The following is a 21,489-nucleotide window of genomic DNA, read 5'->3' as shown; positions in this document are numbered from 1 at the left end:
CTCTTTCAAGGAATAAAAATATATCATCGAGGTTTCTGGACCCACTTATTTCTAGTAGTAGTGTAATAAAATTCCACCACCAATAAAATTATTGATGTTTTAAGACCCTTTAAACCTATTGTGGCTACAGTGTGCTGACTTGCCCTTTTATAGGCCAGTCTGCTTCCTTCAGTCCCTGCTCTCAAAGGGGAAATCCCATCACCTCAGCTAACCAGACCGAAGAAGAGAGTTGGACAGCCAATGGTGGCCTCTCCTAACCAGAGGTAAGAAATCTCAGGACTTGGAGCTACAATTTCCATCTCTTCTTGTAGGTTCCGGCCAAATCCTCCTCCCGTCCTCAGAGTTAGCCCAGGAGGGAACCATCCTCAGTTTGAGGTGTCTTGTAGAAGGGGAAAGGCTAGTCATATTATAGTTTCAAGCCAAACAAAAAGGAGTGGTTAGTATACTTGGTTCTGGCCCACTGTTTGAGAACTTTGGACCCCATTGTAAACCCAGAAAGTGGCAAATAAGCCTGTAGCAAAACAGCTTCTGAACATCTTGTTCTCCAGCCCTAGATCTCTTCTACCAAGAAGTGTTGCTAGTTATGACGTCTTCCCAGTGGACCCTGTCCTGGGGTGAGGGGGCTCTGATAACACTCTATTTTCTATTTGTCCTTAAAGATTTGTCACCATTTGCCATCAGGCAGATTCTTTATCTCTTCTTTATTCTGTAGCAAATGAGGGAGAGAAAGATGGTTTTAAGTATCCAGAACTTAATGTTTATTAAGACCACTTCCAATCTAAGACCTAATATGAACAACAGGATCATGAATCTCGCCTCTAGACTGCCAGCCTGTTTTATCTTTTACTCCTGTTTTATCTTCATGGTATTGGTATAAGTCCAAAGTAGTTTATCTGGTAGCAAAGATCTGATATTCCTTTATAGGCTTAATCAGATCTCTACGGTTGGAGCCTGGGCATAGGTCTTTTTCTTTTCTTCCTTTTTTTTTTTCTTTCTTGTGCACTTGTCTGTTTTAAGCTCCCTAATGGGTAATCAGTGTTGAGCCTCTGATTTAAACTCTCAGTCCTTCATACAGATTGCATGCATGATGTATCTGGCTTTCTCCCTAAGGCCAATGACCTTTCTCTAGTTCCCCAGCCCTTACAGCGCATAGCACCTCAAAAGTAAGCATCTAGCAACAGTATTATAGTTGTAGTAACTGCTGCTGTCAGTTTCAACAGAAGGGTGAAATTAACAGAAGGGTGACCTCACTTCAACAGTGATCCTTCTTGAAAACTTTTGACACTTTTCTGTCTCTTGTGGTGAATCCTCTTCCACTACCTCTTAAATAAATGTTGATGTGCTCAGGGCTCTTCTTAAGCTATATCTTCTGTCCAGGTGATCTCATCCCATACTCTTGGATTGTACTCCACCTAGATCCGAATCACTAGCCCAGATTTCTCCCCCTCAGCTTCAGACCCATATATATAGCTGCTGTGCTGTCCCATCTCAGCATTCCACACATACTGTACATTCCCCAATGTAAGATAATGCTTCTTTTGTTTTCCCTGTTATATTAGGGGGTACTACTACTACCAAGACTTTCTTTTTTTTTTTTTTTTTTCCTACCAAGACTCTCAAGTCAGAAGACTGGAAATTATCCTAGCTTAGCTCCCTCTCTCTCACCCCACCCTTAATCAATCACCTTCTCTTTCCCCTTCTGTGTATGGGAATCCTGACCACTTCTCTCCATCCTCATAGGCACTGCCCTTTGGTCCACCCTGTTTCACTAGGCTAGAATCTTCACCTTCATTCTCACCGTCCCTCCATCCTATTCCTCACTGCTCCAACCAGACTTACCTCAAAAACTGAGCTGTAATAGATGGCCCCCCACAATCTGTTCCCAAGCCTTACCTTCCAGCACTATCAAGACCCTTCTTCTAGGTATACGCCACTTTGTAAGAGGCTCAGAAACATTTTGGAATAATAAAATATAAATAACCTTGCTCCCTGAAGTGCTACTCTAAGGACCTGCAGACCTAAGGGACTGCATCATCTGGGATCTTACTAAAAACTTACACTCTCAGGTCCCACCCTCAACTTACCATATCAAAATCCTTATTTACAAGCTCTCCAGGTGATTTATGTGCACATTAAAGTTTGAGAAGCACTGAGTTATAAAATAGTTTTTTTTTTTTTAATGAGTGGAGAAATCAGAGCTACAGGAAAATCTGATGAAGTCAGAACTGAAGTAACATTAATACTCTTAAATGCAAGATATCTGGTGGTCTGCACTTAATGGGGGGAGGGGTGGTAATACTGATCTTGAGGAAATTGGAAGACTACTTGATCAAATCAAGATTTTTAGTATATGTATGTACTAGGCTTAATACTTTCTCTTCCACCACCCCTCTCCTGCCTCCTTTCATATCACAGTGTCTACAGCAAAAAATCCCCAAAGGCCAGACTCTCTGATCTTCCTTCCCAGGGGACTAAAGACCAAGTCCTCCTCACCAGTCCTCTGCCCTTCCTTAGTTTCCCGAGGTTAGCTGTGGCAGCAAGATCAAAGAACAAGCCTCTGTCCCACAACATCTATTCATTATTCTGTCCAGGTATCACTTCTTCCAAAGAGGCCACCCCCTCTCCCTGACCTTCCCCTTCCTGCTGTGCAAGAGACCATCTGCCACTTTTTTACCCTCTCCTGTAATTAATTAATGGGAGGCAGTCCCCAGCTGTGCTGAAGAGCACAGGCTTTGGGATCAGATACATTCAGGTCTGAATCCCAGTTCCCCCTCCTGCAAGATATGACTTTCCTCACCTGTACAATGTGGCTAATAATAGTACTTTATTTACTAATCTTTCCTTTCCTCACCTGTACAATGTGGCTAATAATAGTACTTTACTGTCCAAAACTGTTAAGAGAAATGGGTGAATTAACACATGACAGTAACCTGTTAATACCTCCCTGGTCCCCGGCGCCCTGTTCAAACAGTAGATAGTAAATAGCTGAGTGGCTGCAGCTCTCAGAGTCTGACTGGCCTATATTGAGCCTGGAGGAACGGGAGGGCCGGTGCGGGACGGACTGCTTTCAACTCTCGCCTAGTCGGGCTTGCCCCCTCGCGAGTAAGGCGGGACCGTCGGATTGAGTGACGGCTCGTGGCCCGCCCCGGGCGTGACGTCGTCCTGGTGTTGTTGCTGCGGTCGCACGTGGTCTACTGAGTCTGCTTCAGAGTTAGCTGCGCTCCGCGTCCTCGGCGCCAGCCGATTGCCTTCCTGCTCGTCCCGCTCGCTATGTCCACCTCCACGAGCTGCCCAATTCCCGGGGGCAGGGATCGGCTGCCCGACTGCTACAGCACCACGCCGGGGGGCACGCTATACGCCACTACCCCGGGAGGTCAGCGGGCCGGGCTGGGGGTCCAAGGGCATTGGGCAGGCCGGCGCGAGCGTCCTGTCGCGGGGCGGGAGTGGGGAGGTGCCGGCCTTGGGTTCTGTCCGCAGGCCCTTTTGCAGGTTGTAGCTTTTGCCGGGGGTGGGTGGGGAATGTTTGGAACCGAAGCCCAGTTCCCTGAAACCTCATAGTAATGCACCATGGCTTAAAGCCTAGCTTCCGGGTGACTGTGGACTGAAATCCTCACTATGGCCTGGGTTCTGGGGGCCTTGCTTACTCGACCCTCTCGACTTTGCCTCCTGGAATTAGGAGCCGAAACCCCAGCCGAGCGTGGCCTCGGCAGAAAGCACCAGGTTTTACAAAGCGGCTCGAGCAGGACTCAGGCAGTTGGGGCCAGGAGCTTTGGGTATCTGCGGCTGGCTAGCTGGCCTGCGGGCTGGCTGGCAACTGTTTGGTTGGGCTGATTACCTGGGATCTCTAGCTGCTGGGCTCCCGACCCAGGGTTTCCTGCCACGTGGAGGCAGAGGGGAGAGGCAAGAACAGGGTAGGGCCCTTTGAGGACAGAACTGGGGCCAAGTTTCTGTAGGCTGGCGCTGAGCCTGATAGGACTTGGGAGGGGTCAGGTTAAGAACAGGCTGTCCCTGTGTTTCACGAGCAAAGCAGCTGTCCGGAGGAACACAGCTTCTCCCTGCAGGATCTCAGAATCCAGGTGGCAGAAGGGGTGAAACTCCTTCTTAAATCTGCTGTTTGGCTTCCTGAGGTAACTGCCTGAAGGACTAACGTCCCCAGCCCCCAGCCAAAGTAGGGAAGGCCCAGAGCCAGCAGAGCCAGACAGGAACAGTCGAAGTACCTGAGTTCTCCAAGTTTTGTGCTCCTCCTAGAACTGAGACTGCAAGCTTCCCTAAACCAAAAGCCCCTGCCTGGACCAGCTGGGATGCCCCACTTGCTTCATGGCACGGAGCCACATCTTGGTTAGACATGGAAGTTTTTTAAGAGCTCGGAAGGCTAGTCAGCTGAGATCCCAGCTTGCAGCCCTTTAATACATGGGGAAATGAGTCCCAAGTCCCTAAAAGGCCTGTTTGTGACAACCCCATACAGCTCTGTGCCCAAGCTCCAGCCTCTTAACTAGTCCCTACCCCTTGACAGGCACGAGGATCATCTACGACCGAAAGTTCCTGCTGGAGTGCAAGAACTCACCCATTGCTCGGACGCCCCCCTGCTGCCTCCCCCAGATTCCCGGGGTCACAACACCTCCAACAGCCCCACCCTCCAAGCTGGAGTTGCTGAAGGAGCAGAAGGAGACAGAGGAAGAGATACCCGGTAAGGAAAGCAGGGCCTAAAATTAAATGCTTTAGGTCCAAATGCCCCTGTTAAGTACAGTGGGGGTTTAATGCTGAGAGGGGTTTCTGCACTGATGCTAAGCTGGCTGAGCTTGTAGCCCAGCCCAGCAACCAGTCCTCCTCCCTTCTCTTTCTCCAGATGACGCACAATTTGAAATGGACATCTAATCCAGTGCAGATGATCCTGTGTGGAATTAGAGGAATCCCTCATACCGCTGCTGCCATCACCTCTTCCTGGTGTATTCCAAACACCAGGTGGCCTCATATAATCTGGAAGGGAGGGACTTGTTGGTTTCGGGCCTCCCTTAGTTCTGAGGCAGCTAGACCAGGGATAGGAGTGGGCAACTTGACAAGCCCTTAGCTCTACTTTCCCTTCGGTCTGTAGGTACTCCTCCCAACCCCGAGCCCTCCATCAGGGGGACTGAGGGATGGAGTATGTCACTGATTGCTTAGTAAAAGTTCAAAGAAATGCTTTGACTCCGGTGTTCTCAACACTGCCTTTCCTATCTCAGCCACACAGCCAAAGGCCCCAGGAGACCTAGTTAGGATCACAGGTCCCAGGTCCCTTCCAAGCTGTCAATGGGCCCACCTCCAATGGCAATTAGAGCCTAAGGCAGGCTATGGGGGCAGGCTACAGCAGCTGCCAAACCATAAACAGCAATACCCTGACCCCCGCCAAGGGCTGTTCCAGCCTTTCCAGGAAGCAGCCTTCCTGGAATTGGGCCTCTCCAGCAGTCCCTCCCTGTCTATTCCAAAGCAGGAAAAAAGAGGCACTGCCCTAGAGTTTAACCTTCTCCAGTCTCTCCCCATGCCTTTTCTGCATCCCACCTGTAAGTATTGTCCCCTATTCCAACACTGAAAGCCTGTATTCTCCCTTCTCAGCATGATTTGAACCTCTGGTCCCTTCCATCTGGCTCTCATGTCCTCAGAGGGTTAGAAGAGACGTTAGGGCCCAAAATGAGGGAGCTCATTTGGTGAGTCAGAGTCATGCCCCTACCCCTGACCATCCCCCAGCCCCCCAAAAAGTCACAATCCCATGTCAGCAATCTAGTCTTTTTCTCCTTCAATTTATACCACTGTGTTCTAATCTCTGTAGCACTGTATATCTCAAAGGTGACAGTGCAAACAGGACAGTCTCCTTTCCTTGAGGGAAAAATCTCCCCTGCTATTTGAGCCTCTGTTCTTATGCTGAAATGAAATTATCCAAAAATAGAGATACTCAGCCCAGCAAGTAATGTGTGTTTCTGTCTATTTGAGGGGGGAGGTGGCAGACAGTAACTGGTCATACTTCTTAGCAAAGCCATTCATGCTGAATGGAAGGAGAGAGGTTTTTAGGGTAAACAGGGAGCAAGGCAGTCAAGGACATCACAAGCAACTTGTTTGGCACAAGAAGGGCTTCTCTCTCCTACCCAGGGCCCACTATTAAGATGTTTTTATTGAAATGCATATGTTATGGGTAACAGGTGACTTCCCTCTGGCCTAGGTGGCTGACACCTCTTCCCCCAGAGATGGGTGGATGAGGCCAAGGATCCAAAGGAGGCAGACAGTCTCCCAAATGGTAAGAGGGAGCCAGGTGAGAGAAGGCCTCTGTGCCAAGGCATAGGAAATGGTGTGAGGTGGGTCAGGATCCAGGATTATGGAGCCTCTTGGACACCTGGTATTGTCTGGTTCTCCTCAGCTGTGGCTGTAGATTTCTCTTCATTGGCCTCTTCCTCTGAAGACAGATTCCTCTTTTCTGCAATTAATCTTTTAACTCCCACCATCCACTGGCTGACCTCAGTCACATGGTCAACCATGAGTGAGCGGTGAATGTCATCTGCTGCATCCCACTGGTGACTTGAAAGCTCTGAGGAAAGAGAGGAGGTAAACAAGCAGCTTGGGGCAAGAGACCTAGCTCTCAGTCCTCTCATCCCAACCAGTCAGAATCTGAGCATCTCTTCCAGGTCAGCCATCCACGACAAGGTGAGGGAGCTAGGCTATATGGAAAGACCTACCCATACCTTGCACCAGCAGAGCCATCCTCTTCTTCACAGGCACTGACAGCTTCCCTCCAACCCACTGTTCCCGCAGCAGAGCCAGGCGTCGGCTGATGTCATCACATACTTGCTTCTAAGAGACAGAAGCCCCTCCAAGTCAGCCCTGCTAGCCCAACAGGGGAGGGGAAAGGCAGCACCAAACAGGAAGTGGACCCACCTTCTCTGGCCCAGAGAAACACATTAAGAATTCTGGTTAGAGGCCCCACTGAGAAAACTTACAGATCTCCTCCCAAGAAAAGCGCATATATGGCTAGAATTTTAAAATCTCCACAGTTTCTCAGATCCTCAGAAATTCATTCTGTAGTGCTTTTACAAGAAAACAAAGGACCACAGTCCTTTTATCCCCCACTGGCATGCCAAGGTGGATTACCTTTGTGTGGCCACGGCAGTCCTCCAGTGCCTCTTCCAAAGGTTTGAGCACATCTTCCAGCAAAGTTTCAGCTTCGATGACTGGGAAATTTGTTGGCTCCACGCTGGAAGGAGGACAGTTCCCGGTGGGTGGAGGCCCGAAAGCCTTAATGGAAGGAGGTGGAGGCCCCATTGGGGGAGGCCCAGGAGAAGTCTGTGAGGTGGGGACTGAAAAGGTAAAGCAGAATCAAGCAAATATGGCTGAAACAGGTAAAAAGCTCAACTCTAACTTCATCCCTTCTAGAGGACTATTCTCTGGGACAACTCATTCACTCAAAAATACATATTTTTGAAGTCTCTACCGTGTGCCAGACAATGTGCGAGGCAGCAGAGACAGAGTAGTAAACCAGATGGATTAGGTTCCTGACCTTGGAACAGAAATTCTAGGGAAAGAAAACCACACACACACATGAAAATTACCAAATTATGTTGCATGCTACAAAGAAAACATGATGTAATAAAGAGAAATAGTAAGGCACCTGGGTGGCTCAGTTAAGCCGTGGAATCTTGATTTTGGCTTAGGTCATGATCTCACGGTTGTGAGAGGGAGCCCCGAGCAAGGCTCCGCACTCAGCATGGAGTCAGCTTGCTTGGGATTCTCTCTTCCTCTCCCTCTGTCCCTCCACAACTCATGCAACTCTAGCACACACTCTCTCTCAAAATAAATAAAATTTTTGAGAAAGGGGTATAGTACAGGGAACCACCTAGACTGTGTGTTCAAGGAAGGCCTTCTGAGGTTGACTTCTGCATTTATCCTTGCTCACCCACTATGTGGCATTTGGCAGGTTAACCTCTGGGCTTGGGTTCCTTTTCTATAAAATGGGGATCTCATGGTAGGAGCACTTACGTCACAAGACTTCAATGATGACTAAGAATATAGGTGCAACTGCCAGATTACTATATAGCAAAATGTTCAGTTCACAAAGTTTATAGCTAGTGGATGAGGCAGATGCAGCCACAAAGAATCATGTACTGGGCAGAGGTAAGAGCAGTGCCTAAGAGCCAGGGTAAGTCCTGACTTGTTCAAGTTACACAGACCAGCCCTGTCTGGCTGGAAATTATTAACACTGCAGAAAGCAGTATTAGTTATCTCTGGAGAAGCAAGCAGGAGTCCAGGCCATGTAGGGCTTTGGAGGCGTTTGGTCTTGAGTTTAATGGTAATGGGAAGCCACTGTAGGTTTATAAAAGCAGGGGGTGATGTGACTAGACGTGTTTTTTAAGACATTCACTCTGTAGGGTCTGTGAAAAATAGATGAGAACAGATCAAGAATAGTAGGCATGGACAATAGTTGGTAAGTTAATGGAGTAGTCTGGGAAAGAGAACCCTGGAATGGACTAGAGAGAGATCAGATGAGGTGAAACAGAGTGCTCTGAGATTTATTTAGGAGGAAGAAGCAACAGGACTTTATGGATTGGGAGTGAGGGAGAGCGGAGTCAAGGATGACTCTTGGTTTTTGCCTATAGTAATGGGATGGTGGAAAGCATTATGAAAAAAGAGAAAAGTCATTTGATTCTAGGCATCAACATTCACACAGATGATTATTTCATCTTCTTGTATGGCCTCTCAGTTTAAGCTCCTCACCTCCAATGATGATTTTTCCCACCTTTCCTCAACCTCTCACTCCTCTCTGCCTTGTTCTTAACACTGTGCCATCTCCAAAACCTCTGTCTTTCCAGCCCAATCAGTTTTTCATGCATTAAAATCACTCCCTTATAGACACTCTTACCTCACTTTATCCCCTCCCATGGTCCCACTTTCCTGATAAACCCAACTTGCCCACACTTGTTAGAAGGAAAAACAGAACCACGCTGTTGAGTTACACTTTAAATTCTTGGGTACAGATATTAAAAGGTATCCACCACTGCCTGGAATTCTCATCCTTTGCCTCATTTTTCCATTCTTCAGAACTCTTCTCACATTTTCTCTCTGAATTTTTGTCTTCTCCCCCTACTTTTCCTTTCCCTGGATTCTACATCCAACACTGCCTCATATTTCACTGAGAAAAGGGAGGTAATTAAACAGGAACTCTCATCTCCTCACCACCAGTTCTACTAATCTGCTTGTATCTGGGGCCACGTTCCTTCCTCTAATGGATGAAAGTTTCTTGCTCCTATCAGAGGCCATCTTTCCAGCTATACTAATACCAGTCTCTTGTCTTCTCTAGGCTTCTCTCCTGCAGCTACCCTGTTTTCCTGTCCCACCAATTCTCCCACTAGAGAATCATCCCATCAGCATACAGACATGCTCTAGTGTTTACCATCTTAAAAACAAAAATCCTCCCTTACCTCCCATTCCATCCTTAGGCATAGCCTCATTTCTGTCTCACAGCAGGATTTCTTCAATGAGCTATATAGTGTATAGTCTCTCTACTTCTTTTTACATTCTCTTCTCCGCCCATCCAGCTGCGTTTCTACTCTCATTACTCCGTGGACTGCTTCTGTGGTAACCACATTATCACAATTTAGTTCGGCAAAGCCAAGGTCCCTTTTCTCTATCTGTCCTGACCTCTCAGCATCATCCATCATGGTTGGTTGAGTCAAAATTTTACTGAGTAAATTTCACTTTTCTTCTTGCTACTTTAGCTATTTCTCAAGCCCTTTTAGTAATTCCTTTTCTACTCAACCTTGAAATGCTAGGGAGCTTTAGGGCTCCATCTTGAACCCCCTTTAGGCCTCTTTCCACACATTCTTAAGTAACCTTATTCAAGCCCACAACATCAAACACGATCCATACAATCAAGACTCATTTCTGTAATTCTGGCCTAGACCTCTCCTCCCCGCAGTAGCAGCCCAAATTTTAACATGTCCAAGACAAAGCTTGCTTTTCCCCTCCCCTCAAACTTATATTGCCCCCCCCATTCCCTGGTTTCCCATACCTATGAACAATACCAGCCAGTTCCTCAAGTGGAAAGTCTATTATATTGATTCTTTCTCTCACCTATCTGTTCCTACTGACTGCCTCAGTAACATGTGCTACATCCATCCAATTTCTATTACCTCTATACTCCCTCCTCTTGTTCAAATCATTGTTAAATCTTCCTCATGTTACTGAAATAGCCTCTTAACTTGCCTTTTCACATCTTCACTAAAATCTATTTTTTCATATAGCAGGCACAGTGATCTTTTTTAAGATGTACATCAGTCACTGTTTCTCAGGCTGGGGAGATTTTGCCCCCAGGGGCAAATGTCTAGAGGTGCTTTTGGCTGCCACAACTGTGTGAATGCTACTGGCATCTAGTGGGTAGAAACCAGGAGTGCTACAAATATCCTACAAGGTACAGGACAGTTCCTCACCACAAAGAATTATCTGGCCCAAAATGTCAGCCGTGCCAAGATTATGAGACCCTGGTTTGTGGGGCATCTGTGTGGCTCAGTTAAGCATCCAAATCTTGATTTCGGTTCAGGTCATGATCTCTCAGGGTCATAAGATTGAGCCCCCACATCAGGCTCTGTGCTAGGCATGCAGCCTGCTTGGGAATCTCACTCCCTCTACCCCTCCCCCACTTGTTTGTTCTTTAAAAAAAAAAAAAAAAATTTTTTTTTTAAAACCCTGGTTTGTGTCATTCCTCTGCAGTGTGAGTACTGATAACATAGGGGTGCTGAAAGAGCTAAATCTGAGCCCCTTTTGGGGCCATAGCCTCAGTTGTTCACGCAGGACATGCTTGGAAGTACAGGTATCCCTCTACTTTAAACTTTTCAATGGCTTCCAACTTTACCCAGATTAAAATACAAACTTCCTTATCATGCTTTATAAAATCTGCTATGATCTGGCCCCTGCCTACTCCTCAGATTGTAATTTCTCTACCTAACCCACTGTCCTCTGGCCATTAGGTATTCCTTCAGTCTCTGAATTTGCCAAACTTGTTCTCAGGGCCTTTGCACTAACTGTTTACTGCGTATGGGATGCTCTTGCACCTGATCTTTGCTGGGCTAGGTTTTAACCATTTAGCTTCAATGTCAGCTCCTCAGCCACCTTAGTTACAGAGTCACTCTTGCATTACCTTGTTTTCTCTGCAGAGCCCTTACCACTACTTAATCTATTTCCAAAGCTAGAGTATAGCCTAGCTTTGGAGACAGACATGAAAATAGAAACCTTTTTGTCTTGTTCACTGCTGTCTAGTTTGCCCTCAAGCAGTGCCTGGCTCAGAGATGCTCAGTGGATAACACTGACTGGATGAATGAATGAACACATTAAGTCTGGATCTTACCAGACAACCAAATGAAGAGGTAGCACAAGACAAATGAATATATAGCTATGGTATTCAGGTTGGAAATAAAATGTGGAAACAATTTGGGAATAAAAACTATTAAAAAACCATAGGTCTGGATGAGCTCACCTATATATAAAGCAAAGAGAGATTCTACTGAAACTTACCATTTATTGACATAGGCAGCAAAGAAGGAGCCGGGAAAAGGGCCTGCCCTGTGCCCCTTTATGGAGCTCCTTTCAGAGAGACCTCAGAGGAGCAAAAAGGGCCCTCAGGGCAAGTTTATCCCTGGCACCGCCCTCTCGGCGGGTCTCCGCACACAGGGGCCCCACGCACCTCTGGGGGAGCCATCCTGGGGAGCGGCGACCCTCTTGGTGAGCGGCGTGCGCTTGGGTCCACCAGCCAGGGTCTGCAGCCCGTAGGAGAACTGCGGAGGATCATTCCAGCCACGCTCCTTGTTGCCTGCGTGAGTGAGGCGACATGTGAAACGAGCCCCGGAGAGACGAAGGCTCCACCCCCCCGTGCAATAATTGCCCTCAGCATGGGTAGGGGGACGACCCAGCGACCCCAAGCCGCGCTCACCCGGCTTCACATACAGCTCCGCCATCTCCACTTCCGCAAGGCCAGCGGCACAGCGCGTCACTTCCGGGACGGCCGTTCAGCAGAGCGGTTGCCACCCCCGGGCCGGCTGGTTGCCAGGAGCCCGTTACGTCGTATGGCTGTTCAGAAATCCCGGGAGGAGCCGCTGTGGGAACGCTGCCGCAGCTCCCTAAAGTACTCGAAATCTCCAGCTAATGAGTCATCGGGGCCCTGATCACAAGGCACCGAAGGGGGCTGTTTTCCAAAAGGCGGCGGTCTAGGTGTCCTAATCCCCTGTAGGTTCAAACTGTCACAGTTGTTCTCAGGAGTAAATTTTAACCACCAGAAACTCCTGCCCCACAAATTTCCCTGTGTGATCTAGCCAGGTGGAACTCTAGAACCTCACCTCTGTCTACGGCCCTGCACATTTATACTCTCAAGGCTCAGTAACTACTGTTGATTTCCTTTCAGTACTTAGGTCAGGTTAAGAATCTCACTGGAGCCTCCACAACCCTGAGATTTCCTAGTTGTACTACCTATTATCTTCTACCTCACTTAATGCTTGTTCATCTCCCCTTCTGAAGGTGGAACCCGTATTTTATATCCACACTGTCTAGCACACAGACCTCAGAAAATACATTTGTTGAAAGAATAAAATCAGATTTCCACCACACCAAGTCCTCATGTGACTACAGGCAGCCACCAACACCAAGCAGAGACACAGACACTCACCTCACACAGGTGTTAACCCCCAACCCTGTCCCAGGCCCAATTACTCACACCCAGTGAGGTCACTGAGGGATTTTTATTTGTACTGATTTTGCTATAAAGTGTTGCTGAGGTAGAGCCAACTGTCCAGGGCCAGACAGGGGCATGGAACACGGGGACCCAGGGAAAGGACAGCCAGGGGCCTGGGTTGTGGTGCAGGGACTCTCAGTCATCCCTATAAACATTTAATAAACTGGGCAATAAACAGAGGGTAGGCAAGAGCCATAGGAGCAGGCAGAGAAGGCTTCAAGGAGTGAGAGGCTACAGGCCCCTGGAGAATGAAGGGGTACAGAGTTGGGTATGGACCCAGAGCCTCCTTACCCAGTCCTGGATTAATTTAGGGCATATGGAGCAGAGAGGGCTTCAGGCGAAAGGCATCAAGAAAAGAGAAGACACCCCGCTTTCGAGGGGCTGCCCCTGCACCCCCAACCCCTCCTTTGAGCAGGGGGAGTGGCAGGGGACCTCCTGGGGAATCCACGGAGCTGGTCCGCTTGAGCCGCAGGCGGGCACGGGCCTGGGCACCCCAGGCCTTGCCTCGAGCTGCAGAGGCCACAAGACACTTCTGGTACTGAACCTAGGGAAAAGGGGAATGTGAGGATCCAGCTCCTTTCTGCCCCTGGACTCCCTAAAAGCTTCTGCAGAAGAGGCAACTGGCCATGGCTTCAGTCTGGTAGTCGAATAAAGCTGGTAGTCGGCCCCAACTGGAGCCCCTACAGCATTCCCAGGGAGCTCAATAACAGAAACAGAAAATTTGACATTTACTGAGCATTTAAGGAGAGCTAGACACTGTGCTACATGCTTTACATAACCTAACTTAATCCAAAGTTATTTATGAGGTGTTATCACCATTTTGCAAATGGGGAAATTTTGGTTCAGAGAGATTATACATGACTTGCCCAAGGTCACCTAGGCAAAAAAATGATAGAACTGGAATTCAAACTTACCTATAATATACCTTAAGTTGTCTTCCTGATCCACAAACTTAAACTCACTGCTCAAAACCTTTCAATGGCTCAAAGTAACTTGGGACAAATAAACTCATGACCACAATCTCTAAGTTCTTCCATGACTCAATGTTTTTTTCTGCCCCCTTCTCTCACTTCATCTGTCGCTCCAGATACACTAGATTCTTTTAGATACCGTAATCCACTCATATTGCTCTCATCTTCACAACTGGGCGTCCTTGTATTTGGCACACCTTCTGTCCCAATCCCCTTTACCTAACTTCTTCCTCGGACCTTCAACTCTCAGCTATCAACTCTTCCAGGTGGCCTTCAGGAATGGGCGGTCTCCTCCATCTTCCTGTGGTGTACAACTGCCTTCTGGTCTGTCTCTGATCTAACCTGAGTGTTCTGTGAGGGATCAAGTATGGTGCCTAGTACCCTGCAGGCACTCACGTTTGTTAAGGAAAGAGTAAGATGAATTCAGACTGCAAGCATCCCACATTCCAGTGCCCACAGATGTCAGGAAATAACCTGAGACAAACAGGAGAAATAGTGCCCACCCTACTGCGAACAGCCCCTACACAATTCAGCTGAATGTTAAAATTTGTATGTGTGGACCCAGTGCCAGAGGTTCTGCTATTTTAAGAGAAACAGGAATAGCAATTAATATGTGAGATGTCCTAGCTCTAAATATTAGCAACTAACTCAAACTTATTAAAAACAGCATGAGGACCAAATAAAAGAGCAGTTTACTACAATCAGCCCTGGGATTACTCGTTTGTGATTTCTGGAGGTTGCCAATCCCGAGCCCCAGTCACCAGTACAGAGCAGCTGCAGGGCAACCCCACCTACCCATTCCCACCCAAAACTCACCATGCAAGCCGCCTGCACAGCTTCAGAGAGTCCCCCTGCGTGGGGCTGGCACCAGAAGGCTGCACACTGGAAGCTCTGACGGCCCAGGTCAGCAATGAGGCCAAAAGTGTGAGGGTCACGACCAATGCCAATGAAGGTCATGAGGCGCACAGGGCACTGCCATAGTGGTTCCTCCTCTGCACCAGCTTCTGCCTGCCCACACCAGGCCTGGTCACTAGAGGACCGGGCACTGGCTGGATCCAGTGAACTCTTCCAATAGCATGCAATGAGCCCCTCAGCATCCCTCCCACCCCCTCCACAGCCCCCAACTTCACCTTCTTCTGGTACCTGAATGGGATGTGCAGTCATTAGAGAGTCAGACACACTGAGCATGGCAGGGACCCAGGAATCCTGGTCCCCCCGGGTGGTGAGGGTACCAATGGCCTCATTCAGCACGTCCATGCCTGGGGGGGGACATGCCCACCATAATGTCTCCCAGACATAAAGAAAGAAGGGATCTACAGGGAGTGTCTAGGCCCCTCTCACTGACTTGGGATTCAGAGAGATGGCAATGGAAGGGCTGGGGCTGGGTTTAGAATCCTGAGTTGGGAAGGATCTCCCATTCTAGACCAGACAGGGCCATGGGAGCACTCTGAGAAATGATGGTAGATCCTACCATACCCACCTTCCCCGACCTCATGTAGCCCACCTCCTCAGCCAGCTCAGTCCTCACCCATGGCTTTGTTGACTGGCAAGGTCCCCATGTACAGTGCCTCATACTTCTGAGCAGCCTGACTCACTGCATCCAGCAGCTCCACTGAAACGCACACACAGCAAGTTGGCCTGGGCACTCTCTCAATGACCCCCTCACCCACCCTTCTGAGAACTGGAGACAGAAGAAGGAAGGCCATGGATGCTCCTTCAATTCAGAGTTTGGGATCCCTGGAACCAGTACACATCAGAAGTCCCGCATCTCCAGGGAAGGACTAAACTACAACAACTAAGCAACCCAGACTTTCACGGAAGTAGCCTCTTACTGTAATGCAGGACCTTCCTCTCCATACCTTGCCGTGGTAGGTCTTCAGGGGAGATGGGGTCTAGGGAGGAGCAAGGGGAATCACCATTGACACCCACTCGCTCTGACAAGATCTGAAACACAATGCAACCAGCAGGAGATTAAGGGAGAGGGGAACTGAGGTTAAGGCAGCCAATACTTCCCTGACCTAACCACCTTGGAAGCTTCACACCAGCTACATACCCACATTCCCTGCCCCACTCTTGGCTCTTACCTGGGCACAGAGCCCATGCAGGGCACTGGCGATGGCCTTGGCAGGGACATCACAGCGAAACACATGGCACTTGAGCATACAGCTGTCTTTGTCACCCGCCACAAAAGCGAAGTCCCTGGCAGGGTCAGAGATGGGGCTGGGGCAGAGGCAGAAATTGGGGTAGGGTAGAGGCTGGGTAGGAAAAGGGACCTGTAGTGTCTGCAGGAGACTGGAAAGTCAGGCAAGGAACATGGTGCGGATAGAATCGGGAGGTCAGGGCTGGGGTTCAAGGCACTAGGCTGTCGCTCACCTGTCACTGTTCCGGAAGCATGTGGGAGCACAGGAGAGAATCAGCCCAGCCTCTCAGGCTCTCCCCCATCCGTCCCTGCTGAGCTGGGCCCACCCTCCCCAACCAGAGCTGGACCAGGCAGGGGAGGCAGAGCTTGGGTCCATGTCAGAGGATCTGTGTCCAGGGGTTCAAGTACAGAGGATCAGCATCAGTGGGGATCACAGCCTGCAGGAGGGAGGGAGGAGCAACTCTCACTTGGGGGGACGTAGGGGTCCTCACCGGCCCTTGGAGCTGCCCACACCCCACACACGGATGTGCACCAGAGGTTGGCAGTGGATCAGACTATGGTCCAGAGGATTCACCAGGCTCATGGCATCCTTCTTTAGGATCATCAGCATGTTCTGGCCCTGCAAAGGAAAGGTCAGTTCAGAGCTCAGATGAAGGCGGCTGCCACCAAGAACAGGCAATTCAGCAATGACTCTCTCCGCTAGGCCCTGGGCTGAATCCCTTGAAGGGCCAGCCAGCTCACCTCGCCCCAGGCACCATCTGGGGGCTGGCTGCGGCTACGGCTGCGAGTCTGGGCCAGTTGCTGGATGCAGTTATTGACTGCAATACTGCTCTTTCCTGGTACCAGATCCTCTTCGGGTACCTCTACCCAACCCAGGGAGTGGACTGCAAAGCACTGATGGGTTAGGGGAAAGGACAGGAGGGCCATGAGTGAGTGGAGGCAGATGTGGAAGTGGAACAGGAGGTAAAGTAGGATGGCAGATGTTGTGGGTTCCACACACATAAACCTTCTGGTACCCACTCCTTTCACCCTTCATCACCTCTTCTCAGCCCAGTCCCACCCCTAACCTTTCCCTTGGAACAATCCAGAACAATCCACCACCTCCAAAACCATTTCTTGGGCCCTCAGGCCCAAGACACTACCTTAGCCCCTGGCTCCATGCTCTGGATGTAGGATTCCTCACCATACCAGGACAGAGAGTTCCTGGAAGAGAGCAGAGCTTGTAAAGTGACCACACTTCCTACACAAGGGACAGTGGGGAAGCCCTGGCTAAGCAATGGGCATGAAATGTGGGATAAGACCCAGAACACAGTACCCCAAATACAAAACCAGAGTGGGAGAGGGCCCAGGATATATTAAATAAATGTAACACGGAGTGTGGTTTAAATTCAAACAAAAATTCAAAACTTAGAACATAGAATAAAAGTTGCAAACGGGGAACAGGATCCAAAACATGGACCAGAACCCCAAACTGAGACAAGACTCTCTAAAACACAGGACAGGCACTCCCATGGAAAGAGCTTAGTACAGTGGCCAAGATCTAGAACATGATTTACCAGTACCCAGAATAGGGAAGAACACGTAGCAAAACATACAGCAACACAGAGTCTTAACTCAAGAAATGGGACAGAGCTAAGAACCTGGGCTTAAAGGCAGAATGAGAGTCCAGTTGCATCCCTGAATGCCATGGAACCCCAAGTCTTTCATTTGGCCTGACCTATCCCTGTTACCTGCGGTCCAGTGAGCTCTCCAGGCTGGAGAAGGATCTCCCCTTGGGGGGCCGAAGTCCCCAAATCCTCTCCGTCCTCTGTAAAAAGGGAACTAAGTCAGTGTGGCGGCAGTAGGCCTAGATCCACGTGAGGGCTCAGCCTCCCTCCTCACACTCCACCTACCGTGCCTGGGTCCTCTCCATCTCCTGTTTCCCAGGTTGGGCGCTGCCACTGGGTGCTGCCACTGGGTACATGCCAATAGTAAGTACCTGCAGCATCGCATATCTTCCTCCAGCCAGGGGGCAGTCCTGGCTCCCCCTCAAGACTCTGGTCCCCCCACAAGTCATCTACAGGAACATGGGATGGGGAGAAGAATCATGAGATTGGAGAGGAAAGGCATATTGGTGGGTTCAAAATAACCCTGACAGAAGCCTCCCTCCGGGGCTCCCAGGTGGCTCAATCCGTTAAACTGCAGCCTTCGGCTCAGGTCATGATCTCAGGGTCCTGGAATCAGCCCCACGTGGGACTTCCTGCTTAGCAGGGAGCCTGCTTTTCCCTTTCCTCTCTGCTTGTGCTTTCTCTCTCAAATTAATAAATTAAAATTAAAAAATAAAAGAACCCTCCCTCCATCCCAAACGGGACAATCCTTAGGATGGAGGGCCAGGAGGTCCTTTAGAGTGCAAAGATCCAGGGTTCATTTGTCCCCTGATCCTCACCCTGAGATATACCCCGTCAACTCCCTCATTCCCTCAGCACCCATCCTCCCATCGGGCCCCTCCGTGCACACCATCGCAGTTGACCAGAATGATGGCCAGCATGTAATCCTTGCCCAGCATAGCCCCGACCGCGTCCCCGCCGGCTTTTGCCGGCCCGCAATCTCAGCCCAGCTCGACCTCCGGAGCTGCTGCGCCCACAAGCCCAGCCTCTCTGCGCTGGCCTGGCCAACGCGCGCCGCACAAATACGAGCTTGGGTAAGAGCCGGATCTCAGGGGAGGGAGAGGACAAGCCTGAGGAGCACCGCCCGCCAAGGGGTGGCGCGTGTAAACAGGCCTCTGGATCGCCAACCGGATCGGTGTTTCCGAGAGTGGCTCTGGGAAAGACGCACCAACGCCAACGCCCCCACTGACATCACGGCGGAACTGTGAGCTCATCAAGGGGCGGACGACCAGAAAGACGAACGTGCGCAGGGCGCCCATGAGGACCAATGAGCTCATCGCGCCCGGGACGTGTGAGCGCGGACACACAAATTGTGTCGCGCCGGACGGGTCACGTGAGAGTACGTGAAAGAATGAGACCACAGGGACTCCGGCGAGGGGAGAGCACCCTCACCCTTTCCAAAAATGCCCCGGAAGTGCCTCCGCCCTCAGTAAAGATGGCCGTAGCACTTGGCAAGTGGGAGGCGGGGCTGCGCCTGCGCCACAAGTTCGGCGGGGGAAGATGGCGGATGACAAGGTGAGTGAATGTGGGGGTTATCTGCAATGTGGGGTGGTTTTCACACCGTTCTGGTCTTTGGGAGAGGCGACACTGGAGCCTCTCGCGTAGAGGTGCCCTTTATGGGGTTTTTACTCTTGTCGGGTTTATACTCTTGCGACTGGCTCAACACCGGGGAGTGGAGTAGCGGAGCACTACACGAGGCAAGTAGAGCCGGACATCTCCCGGGTGTCCTCTCCTGGGACCCTCATAATCCTTAATTACTGGCACACACTAAGACACACTCACCCTGACACATCCTCACCCTTTTGCGTTCCCCAGCCCCCCGAAATTTCATGTCTAGAAACACAATGTTTCCAAGCCACAAGGATACGCACATTCTCATTCAAACTCTCTTGCGCTTACAATGAATTTCATACTTCGAGATGATCAGAGCTACTCAGTTCATTTACCCGCACATCTGCAGACAGCCACCCAACCCGCACCCCAGCTAGCGCATCCAGTCACACATTCAGTTTGGGAAGTCCGGGCAGAAATCAGATTTACCCCAAGGGCGTCCAGGAAACTGCCTCACGCCATTATTCACTCTCAGTCTAAAGTTCAGCACCATCCGCATATTTACAAAGTACTTACCAGTCTTTGTGTTAGGCTTGGGGATCCAGTAGGCAAGACGAGCTGGTTGCCACTTTCAGGCAGCCTATAATCGAGGCAGTCAGCCTGATAAATCTAATTGAAAGTGTCCTAGCTGTTCATCTTGCCTCCCTACACACTTCTTGCTCTATAAAATTCTGTAATGGTTTTCACAGATGCAGATCCCAGCTATCACGCCCTCTGTGGCCCCCATGGGAATTCACTTTTGAATGTCTTTTCTTCGTTACCACTATCATCTCAGGAAATTTTTACTTTTTATTTTTTAAGATTTTATTTATTTGACAGAGATCACAAGTAGGCAGGGGCGGGGGGGGGGGGGTGGGAAGCAGGCTTCCCGCTGAGCAGAGAGCCCGATGCAGGGCTCAATCCCAGGACACGAGATCATGACCTGAGCAGAGGCCCAACCCACTGAGCCACCCAGGCGCCCTTCAGGAAGTTTTTATAAGATGAGATTTCTCATGCTCACAGCCCCATCCACCCAACCTCTGATAGACCTGAGCAGGGAATGGGGCTGCGTTAACCTGCTGGAGCCCACTTCTTTTTTGTTCTAGGATTCTCTGCCCAAGCTTAAGGACCTGGCATTTCTAAAGAACCAGCTGGAACGCCTGCAGCAGCGTGTAGAAGACGAAGTCAGCAGTGGTGTGAGCCAGGTAAAGTTGCATGCACCTGCCTACCACTCCCCCACCCCACCCACCTGACTCCCCATCCCACCACCCTTGGGATGCATTGCCCTATACGCTTTTGAATGGGTACTAAAGATTTATTCAGCAAATGGTTATTGAGGTGGGTTCTCTGTGACCCCAAGGAAAATTTCCCTAAGAAAATGACGAAAAAAAAAAAACCAGAAAATGACACTTGAACTGGCATCCTAAGTAGAAATTAACTAGGTAAAGAGGAGAGGAGAGAACATTTCAGGCAGATAAACAATATATGCAAAGCTCTTATGGTTGGAGGTAGCATGATGAACATGGGGAGTAAAAATAGTTTAACTTTGGCTGCAGTAATGCAGAGCATGATAGGAAGTGAGGCTGGAGAAGCAGACAGGTCCGATTCCTCTGTAGGTTTGTTGGGGTAGGATTCTGTCCTTGGAGTCTTCTAACCACGGTGTTCTGAGATTGTGTGATGAGGACTTCTAGGTTCTTTTTCTGCCTCCAGAACCTTGAGAAAATCTTTGGAGACAATACTGCAGCTTTTTAGAGTAAGGAGGAGCTAGTGGTGGGATGCTCTAGGGCCAGCTTGAGTAGATCTAGGGCCAGCTTGAGAAGGGAGACCCTGGCTGAGTTTCTTCCTTCATTTTACTCCACAGGATGGCTCGCTCATGTCCTCCCCATTCCTCAAGGGCTTCTTAGCCGGCTATGTGGTGGCCAAACTGAGGGCATCCGCAGTATTGGGCTTTGCTGTGGGTACCTGCACTGGCATCTACGCAGCTCAGGCATATGCCGTGCCCAATGTGGAGAAGACATTGAGGGACTATCTTCGGTCATTGCGAAAGGGGCCTGACTAACTCTGGATCCCATGGGGGAGGAAGGATGAGCACCTCGGGCCTGCAGGTAGAGGTCTTTCAACCACAGACACCATATTTGGCTTCCCCACTTGTCACCCTTTTGCCATCTCCAACTTGCCCACAGCCTTCATCCTTGCTTTCCTACCTGCAGAGGGTAAAGAGTGGCTTATCAGCCAGCAGTTTGGATGCCCCTTCTTAACCCCATGGGACTGGCCCCAAGACTGTGGCTTTTAGGGCCACCAGCCCCTTCCTCTTCCAGCCCTGACTGTGGAGTTTGCAGCTGACTCTGATTCTCAGTATTCTGTCTAGCGATGTCCCACAACTCCTCCCTCCTAGGCGCTGGCTCC

General features: G+C 49.8%; 4 protein-coding genes across 11 annotated transcripts; 2 read left to right on the top strand and 2 right to left on the bottom strand.

The window, feature by feature from the left end:
- Positions 1 to 2,201: 2,201 nt before the first annotated feature.
- Positions 2,202 to 5,938, top strand: LOC111140806 (eukaryotic translation initiation factor 4E binding protein 3). The gene is made up of 3 exons (XM_022492994.1): positions 2,202 to 3,373; positions 4,514 to 4,687; positions 4,847 to 5,938. The coding sequence occupies exons 1-3, from the start codon at positions 3,271 to 3,273 to the stop codon at positions 4,873 to 4,875; spliced, it is 306 nt and encodes a 101-aa protein (XP_022348702.1). The 5' UTR covers positions 2,202 to 3,270; the 3' UTR covers positions 4,876 to 5,938.
- Positions 5,939 to 6,115: 177 nt separating this feature from the next.
- LOC111140804 (steroid receptor RNA activator 1) lies at positions 6,116 to 12,139 on the bottom strand. Of its 2 annotated transcripts, none has more exons than XM_022492992.1 (5): positions 11,942 to 12,139; positions 11,696 to 11,821; positions 7,114 to 7,319; positions 6,708 to 6,816; positions 6,116 to 6,553 (listed from the first exon to the last, which is right to left on the bottom strand). In XM_022492992.1, the coding sequence occupies exons 1-5, from the start codon at positions 11,964 to 11,966 to the stop codon at positions 6,342 to 6,344; spliced, it is 678 nt and encodes a 225-aa protein (XP_022348700.1). In that variant the 5' UTR covers positions 11,967 to 12,139; the 3' UTR covers positions 6,116 to 6,341. The 2 variants fall into 2 exon arrangements, with proteins under 2 accessions (XP_022348700.1, XP_022348699.1); XM_022492991.1 differs by having other exon boundaries at positions 6,702 to 6,816; positions 11,942 to 12,002.
- A 48-nt stretch (positions 12,140 to 12,187) lies between these two features.
- Positions 12,188 to 18,864, bottom strand: LOC111140801 (amyloid beta precursor protein binding family B member 3). Of its 7 annotated transcripts, none has more exons than XM_022492985.1 (13): positions 18,344 to 18,864; positions 17,740 to 17,903; positions 17,578 to 17,654; positions 16,990 to 17,050; positions 16,589 to 16,741; positions 16,339 to 16,466; positions 16,081 to 16,086; positions 15,792 to 15,927; positions 15,567 to 15,651; positions 15,236 to 15,319; positions 14,851 to 14,966; positions 14,524 to 14,715; positions 12,797 to 13,280 (listed from the first exon to the last, which is right to left on the bottom strand). In XM_022492985.1, the coding sequence occupies exons 1-13, from the start codon at positions 18,390 to 18,392 to the stop codon at positions 13,044 to 13,046; spliced, it is 1,488 nt and encodes a 495-aa protein (XP_022348693.1). In that variant the 5' UTR covers positions 18,393 to 18,864; the 3' UTR covers positions 12,797 to 13,043. The 7 variants fall into 7 exon arrangements, with proteins under 7 accessions (XP_022348697.1, XP_022348693.1, XP_022348695.1 ...); XM_022492987.1 differs by having other exon boundaries at positions 15,792 to 15,906; XM_022492984.1 differs by lacking the exon at positions 16,081 to 16,086.
- LOC111140805 (SLC35A4 upstream open reading frame protein) lies at positions 18,643 to 21,473 on the top strand. The gene is made up of 3 exons (XM_022492993.1): positions 18,643 to 19,008; positions 20,190 to 20,288; positions 20,945 to 21,473. The coding sequence occupies exons 1-3, from the start codon at positions 18,994 to 18,996 to the stop codon at positions 21,140 to 21,142; spliced, it is 312 nt and encodes a 103-aa protein (XP_022348701.1). The 5' UTR covers positions 18,643 to 18,993; the 3' UTR covers positions 21,143 to 21,473.
- Positions 21,474 to 21,489: the final 16 nt, after the last annotated feature.

Source organism: Enhydra lutris, unplaced genomic scaffold (genome assembly GCF_002288905.1).
Source record: "Enhydra lutris kenyoni isolate GAN:26980312 unplaced genomic scaffold, ASM228890v2 scaffoldscaffold5, whole genome shotgun sequence".
Taxonomy (NCBI): Eukaryota; Metazoa; Chordata; class Mammalia; order Carnivora; family Mustelidae; genus Enhydra; species Enhydra lutris.
Note: the sequence above shows the minus strand (reverse complement) of the source record. Positions and strands in the feature narration are given on the sequence as shown.